The sequence below is a fragment of the Nansenia antarctica genome (assembly GCF_963989245.1).
Source record: "Nansenia antarctica genome assembly, chromosome: 6".
Classification (NCBI taxonomy): domain Eukaryota; kingdom Metazoa; phylum Chordata; class Actinopteri; order Argentiniformes; family Microstomatidae; genus Nansenia; species Nansenia antarctica.
Window position 1 is genome coordinate 60548972 of NC_137676.1, and position 7500 is coordinate 60556471.

The 7500-nt window shown below is 49.1% G+C and overlaps 1 protein-coding gene across 1 annotated transcript in view; it reads right to left on the reverse strand.

Annotated features, from left to right (window-relative positions):
• The window catches only part of tenm3 (teneurin transmembrane protein 3), a gene marked incomplete at both ends in the record, with an annotated part of 153966 nt that overhangs the window by 55328 nt on the left and 91138 nt on the right, over positions 1 to 7500 (reverse strand). The window contains 2 exon segments of the mRNA XM_080533185.1: positions 1650 to 1835; positions 5780 to 5980. Coding sequence (XP_080389311.1) covers positions 1650 to 1835; positions 5780 to 5980 — 387 coding nt within the window.

Here is a 7500-nt window from a genome sequence, read left to right on the forward strand (position 1 = left end):
TCAGATTAGAGGCGCTTGCCGTCGGAAGAGGAAGTAAATAAGGACAGCCCACTAGCTCTCGTTCTGGGAGGAGAATTGATGGCGTCTCTCTTGTTCAGTGCTGTATTAGGCGCTCTAGGGGGATAATGATAACGCCTCCTGCCTCTGGCACTGTTCCACGGCACGGAGCGGCGCCTAACCCCGTGTTCAAGCTACGTGCGAGTCTGATCTGTCTCTGATTCATAGAGGAAAAATAGACTTTCTCTTTGTTTGTTTAATGTGGTGGTTCTATCAGTGTGCTGGTATGTGGTTGGGGGATAATGTCTGCTCTGGTAGACTGTCTGGGATGGGGCGGGGCGGTGGGAGGGTCAGGGGGAGGTCACAGATAGACACACAGCTCCCCCTTAGTTGGGAGAAGGTTAGGGAGCTGGCATTGGTGGCAGCTGTGGGATCTGCGCCACACCAAAAATGCTGCTTTGCTGTTCTATCCCTGTCCTCTCCTTGGGGGGGGGGGGGGGGGGGAGTCATTTATTTGTTAACCCCGACCGACAAAAAACTGCCTTTTTATCTCCAGCTGACACAGATGATGCATGGGGGCCTTCACCTCTGGTGACAACAACGCAAACACACACACCGTCCCTGGCAAGGGCAGAATAGGTGGCCTCATAAGGACGCCACTGTCAGGTGAACCACGTCTTGAACAACCCCTGAAGGACGCCAACAGGACTCTCTGCGGAAACTTCAAAAAAGCATTTGACTGTTGTTTCCTGCCTTTGTGCATCCAAAGCAGACGGAACAAATACAAATGCTTCAAACCTGTCTGAATATCTGAGGTGCGCTCGATTTTGCACTTCTGGGAGTATCCCATTAGTCTCCATGCGAAGACACAACTAAAGTATTTGAATATATTTGACATAAGTATTTGACCCGAACCGGGCCGCGTTCGTTAACGGCAATCACCGCCGTCGACGAATCGAGCAAGATGCGGCGAGGTCATGTACCCTGCCTCCACGGCGTTCCGCGAGCCGACAAACTGCTCAATGACTTGCTCAATACCATCGACGGCGAGGCAGACAGCAGACAGCGGGGGGGGGGGGGGGGTGGGACAATTTACAAACAAACAATCAAACATCAACTCTGCCATGCGCCGGTGCGGGGCACTTAGCTTTGCTCCCCGCTGGAAAAAGCCGAACAGCTCTACCAAGCGTTTACAACACAGGTCTCTTGTTAAACCGTAAGCGATTGTGTGGGGACAGACATTTTATGCGACACCCCGCCAGATTCCTCTGAGCCTTCGCCACATGGCAACTCAACTAAAGGTCAGCGTTTTGATGGAGGGGAGAGGAGTTGACATTTCTAAACACAGGTAAGCTTGGCGTGCTCCGCATAGCGGGCGGCAGAGAGAGAGAGAGATAGAGAAAGAGAGTAAGGGTTAAGCTAGGGCCCTGATGAAGAGAGGGATGGAGAGAGGGATGGAGAGGTAGGAACATGAAGGGGACAGGGAGGAAAATAGAGGGATCAAACACTGGGCAGTTCAAAGCTGTCCAGCCCACCCACGAATGGCTTTTGTGTCCTCCGTGCTGGGAGAGCCTGGGGTACCGTGAAGGGTCAGAGAGCTTTAGTGGCGTGTGTGTGTGTGTGTGTGTGCGTGTGTGTAAAGCCAAACCTACCGATGCTGCAGTGCTCGCCGGTCCAGCCCTGGTTGCAGTCACACTTGCCCTCCTTGCAGACGCCGTTCTTGGTGCAGAGGGGGTGGCACGCCTTCTGGTCGCACACGGCGCCCGTCCACCCCTCCTCGCAGCGGCAGCTGCCCCCGAAACACACGCCGCGGGAGCCGCAGTCCACCGCGCACACCTCTGTCGACCGCGCGCACGCGCACACACACACACACACACACACACACACACACAATAAGAAGGAGAATGTTAGTTACTCATAAAGGCATCGACCCGACTACAGACAGCTACTCACAGACGTAGACTGGATAAGAGATAGAAGTAGGGGGTGGCGGTGGGGGAGGGACGGAGGGGGGAGAGGGGGGGGGGTGGGTGGGGGTCGGGTGAGGATATGAGGGTCTGCCTGGTGTGTTTCAGATAACACCTTGCATCACTGACAGGACCCCCCTGGCTGACGAGGTGTAACATGAGCGCTTGAAGTTGACAGGAACGGGCAGGCTGGTGGTGGGGGGTCCGGTCAATGCAGTGGGGGAGGGGGGGGTCCGGTCTGGGCAGTGGGGGGGAGGGGAGGTGGGACGGCGGTCAGTACTTGGTCTTGATTTGGTCTTGGTTGAGGTTTACAGGGCTGTGGAGGCTGGTAGTGGGTCATATCTTGGGCAGTTGGAGGGAGGCAGGGGAGGGAGGGGGTGGCTCATATCTTGGGCAGTGGGTGGGGGGGGGGGTGTTGGGGATGTCTAAGATGTCTACATTAGGGATGGACGGTTTTTCGGTTAAACCGAAAACCGGGGTTTATAAAAATAGAAACGGTTTTTTATCAAAACCGTCAGAAACCGTTTTTTTTTTTTTTTTTTTTTTTTTTTTTTGAAGAATAAAATAGAATAAGAATAAAACTGGAACATGTCACATGTTTGTCGTGTGTGAAAATAACAATGATACAGTCTGAATCTGCCGCGCAATGAGTGAGAGGTTTGGTCAGTTGTGAAGAATAACTGAGGATTAATATCTAATTGGGATTATATTTAAGGGTAACGAATCACTCTATGGGAAAGATAGTTGCCTTCAGTTATTGGTAGATAGGAAAGGTTTTTACAATTACTCGCTTACATTTAATAAGATAATTTTCGCTGCTCTCTGTAAAGCGCATTGGGTCACTTTTGTGAGAAATGCGCTATAGAAATAAAATGTGATTTGATTTGATATCAATCAATCAATCAAACTTTATTTATGTTCTATAGCACAAATCATGCATTGAATGTAACTCCAAGTGCAGTATTTACTAAACCACAATATAATAAAACAAGAGCTATACGGATCAAGAGTGTTTGTGCACAGCGCCACTGTGTGTGAAGGCGCTACTGAAAGTGATGACAGAACGCATGTCTCAGAAGATACGCGGTCACTTAGTGACGCAAAGGTAGTTCTGTATTTATCTCTATCTGTATTAGTACATTTATTTTGAAAGCTCTATTTTGACAGCTCTACCATGGGCACTTTTATTTTGATGGGGCATTCTTTGTTGATTGACTTACGACAGTTCAGGACGAGTCAGTCTCGCGGCATGTGGTTTTTATGAAAAGCTTTAAGTATGTTCACTGCATAATTCTAAGTCTAATATTTCAGTGATTATTGAGCAGTATTCAAATATTTAAATACATTGAGCAGCAGCTGAAACTTTGTCTAAGAACCAAGATATTGAGAAAGCAGTTCATTCAATGAAGACGCTGTTCCAAGAGATGATCTTCCGTGCAGGCGTGCACCCTGGATCAGCGGAGCTGGTGTGTTAAGTGTTCATGTGTTTTCATGTATGGTGTAGCTTACAAAAGTCTGCCTTTCCACTTATATTTGTGAAACTAAGTAGCCTAAATGTGTTGCGACTGTGCTTACGGTGTTTTAATGGTGTTCGACATGAGTGTATTGTAGCAGTAGGGCTCAATTATTTGAAATTGGCGCTCTTTAAAAAAAAAAAAAAAATTACCTTTTTTTTTTTTTTTTTTTTACTGTTTTTTTCGGTTAACCGGAAAACCGCGGTTTTACTCTCTGACGGTTTTTCGGTTTCAATAATTGGAAACCGTCCATCCCTAGTCTACATAAGATGAAAGATGTTGGTGGGGGGGGGGGGGAGTATTGTTTTGAACAGTAGGGGGAGAGGGTGTGTGTGTGTGTGTGTGTGTGCAATGTTTTGGGCAGCAGTGGAGGGGGTAAAGCGATTGTGGTTGGTGGTGCATGTGAGTGTCTGTGTGTGTGTGTGTGTGTGTGTGTGTACTGTTCTGAGCAGCGGGGGGGTTGTGGCGGGTAGCAGAGTGATCATAGGCTCTGGCTATGAGACCAGACGTGTGTTGACCCTTGACCTCCCAGGGAGACCGGCACGCTCTCTTGTCTTAAAGGGAATGTTCGATTCTTTTCTTTCCTGCCTCTGACTCCTCAACTGCACTGTGTGTGTGTGTGTGTGTGTGTGCGTGTGTGTGTGTGTGTGTGCGTGCGTGCGTGTGTGTGTGTGTGTGTGTGTGTGTGTGTCTGTGTGTGTGTGTGTGTGTGTGTGTGTGTGTGTGTGTGTGTGTGCGTGCGTGCGTGCGTGCGTGCGTGTGTGTAAAGCAGACACAAGTCAGAATAGTGTCTGTTTTTTCACAGCAGTTTTCTAACATTTATGAAGGAACAGACTGACAGTCTAAAAGATGCACATCATGAAACTCGATGTTTGACATTCATCTTTGAAAACTTCAAGAACAGATTTTTTTTTTTTTTTTGTCCTTCTGTTTGGACTTCAGTGACGTGTTGTGAGGCTGGTCTGGTGGATGGCCTTGGCTGTGAGGAGGAGATGTCACAGTGGAGTGGAGAGGGTGTGTGTAGTGTGTGTTGTCTCTGTCTTGGCTGGGCTGAATGTGTGTGTTGGAGTTGAAAAAGACAAAGAGAGAGAGTGTGTGTGTGTGTGTGTGTGCGTGTCTGTGTGTGTAGCATGTGTGTGTACAGTATGCACATGTGTGTGGTGTGTGTGTGTGTGTGCGTGTGTGTGTGTGTGTGTGAGTGTAGCGTGTGTGTGTGTTTTGGCAGGGCTGTGTTTGCAGACAGACAGGATGACACACAGCTGCGGTCTGCAGACCACACGGCTACTGAAGAGATGGAGACACACCCAGACTACTGGAAGATTCGTGGAGAAATAAACAGTTGAGAAAACTACAGTTGTGTGTGTGTGTGTGTGTGTGTGTGTGGGTGTGTGGGTGTGTGTGAGTTTGTCAGGAAGTGGTTATACTGTATGTGTTCGCTGTGACTGTGTGTGTGTGTGTGTGTGTGTGTGTTTGTGTGTGTGTGTGCGTGTGTGTGAGAGTTTGTCAGGAAGTGGTTTTACTGTATGTGTTCACCGTGACTGTGTGTGTGTGTGTATGTGTGTGTGTGTGTATGTGTGTGTGTGTGTGTGTGTGTGTGTGTGTGTGTGTGTTGAGACAGCGGCCTGAGGGCAGGTCAGTGAGTGGTCTGAAGACAGAACAACAACAAACACAGAGCAGGCCTTCTGATAAACACCTGTCACCTCAGCCTCTCCTCTTTCTTCTCCTCCATTTCCCCTTCACACCATCCGTCTCTCTCTCTCTCTCTCTCTCTCTCTCTCTCTCTCTCGCTCTCCACATATCTGTCTTCTTTCCTCTCTGTCATATCTCTCTTTGTACTTATCTCTCTCTATCAGTTTTTCTCTCTGTCCTTTTCCCTCCCTCGCGGCATCTGTTTATTTTACTCTCTCTCTCTCTTTCTCCCCTCCCTCCCTCTCTCTCTCTTTCTCCCCTCCCTCCCTCTCTCTCTCCCTCTCTCTCTCCCTCTCTCCCACTCTGTTCTCTACTGTGTTCTAGGGCTGTTATCAATTGTGTGATATTAATAACAGCTGGACCGGCCAGGAGAAAGCTCCATGGATCTGATAAATGTTCCAGTAAACCCAGTTAATCTGCATGTAACACACTAGGACCGCCAGCAGGGAGGGGAGGAAGGGGGGGAGAGGGAGGGAGGGAGATGGGGGGGAGGGGGGGGGGAGACAAAGGAGGAAGGGTATAGAAGGATATTGAGAACGACAGGCAAAACATCACAACAAAAACACACACACACACACACACACACACACACACGCACGCACGCACACGTACCGACGGAGCAGTCGGGTCCGGTCCAGTTGGCGTCGCAGGTGCAGGTGGCGCTCTCGGCCTGGTAGGTGCCGTGGCCAGAACACTGGTCGGGACACAGGGTCTTCAGGATCTCACAGTTGGTGCCGCCCCAGCCTGGGCTGCAGTGACACTCCCCGTGGATACACACCCCGTGGGACGTACAGCCGGGGTCCAGACAGTCCACTGGGGGGGGGGGGGGGGGGGGGGGGGGGAGAGACAGAGAGAGAGAGAGAGAGTGTGTGTGTGTGTGTGTGTATAGGTGTGTGTGTGTGTGTGTGTGTGATAGGTGTGTGTGTGTGTGTGTGTGTGTGTGTGTGTGTGAGAGAGAGAGAAAAGAACAGAGTTAGTCATGTCATTCTTCAGCGTCATGGTGACAGGACAGAGTGTCAGAGGTCAACCATTGCCATCTGGTTACCATGACATGCAGGCCAGGAGATACACTATATCGGCTCCTTAGTGTTGCATCAAAGTGTGTGTGTCTGTGTGTGTTTGTGTGTGTGTTTATGCGTGCAATCGCATGTGTTTGTGTGTGTAATTGTGTGTTGTGTGCGTGTGTGTGTTTGTGTGAGTTACAGTTGGATGGCTGACAGATCAATTTCTTGAGCAGCGAAGATGAGATCCTTTCCCCACAGGGAACTAACATAAGAGGATGTATGTGTGTGTGTGTGTGTGTGTGTGTGTGTGTGTGTGTGTGTGTGCGTGCTGGTGTGTGTGTGTGCGTGCGTGCATGCGTGCGTATGTGTGTGTACATTCCTTGCCCGCTGAAGGCTTGTTTCTCTAGACAGGTACATGCTAAGATAATTTTGCTAATCCGTGGACAAGAGAAAATCAATATCAATCTACCCTGAGTTCTCCTGCTAGGGGACGGAGACACGCAGCGCGGTTTGGCATCAATGGACTTATTATTATTCACTCTGCCATGTGGAGAACAGCAAATGTTTCTGGAATATTGAATCGCTAACTAGCGTGCAACGATCAAATATCACAGGAGGTGATGCAGACAATGATGTCATATTAACGGTTCGATACATCTCAGGACATAGGATCTGGCACGCCGCGATGCTGGACTGCGATACTGTCCACGCTGACGTATCACGTAGGAGCTGTGACCTTCTGGAGGAAAGCTGGAGAAGATTGTATCTAAACGGGAGACACACAACGCGACCTTGCTCAAGGTCAGCCCTGCCGTTAACACTAGAACAGCCATGGGTGGGGTCATTTGACGCTGTGAGTAAAAATAAATGTTACATCTTTGCACTCGATCACATCTCAGGACCCTCCATTCATGACTTTTCCTAGATATGTGTGTTCTACCACCCAGTATCCTTGGATTTTCAAAATCACATCAGGATAAGCTAGTATAAAGCTATTTTTGCAGTTTTTCTGTGTAGAAGGCAGGCTAATTTACAAGCTGGCCAACTAGTGGTCGTTGTGTGTAAAAAGCAGCTTTGTAAAAAGCAGCTTTGTAAAGACTGTGGTCATTTGAACCCCGAGGCGGCTCTTATAGTAGGTAAAAAAAGGCACGGCTGTTCTAGTGTTAACGATGGCCCGTTTAAACCCTTCTCCGCCGACGGAATCCGGGGAGGTTAAGTTAGGCTAGGCTAATCTAGGCTAGGTAAAGTTAGGCTAGGCTAAGCTAGGCTAGGCTAAGCTAGGCTAGGTAAAGTTAGGCTATGCTAAGCTACACTAAACTAGGCTAGGCT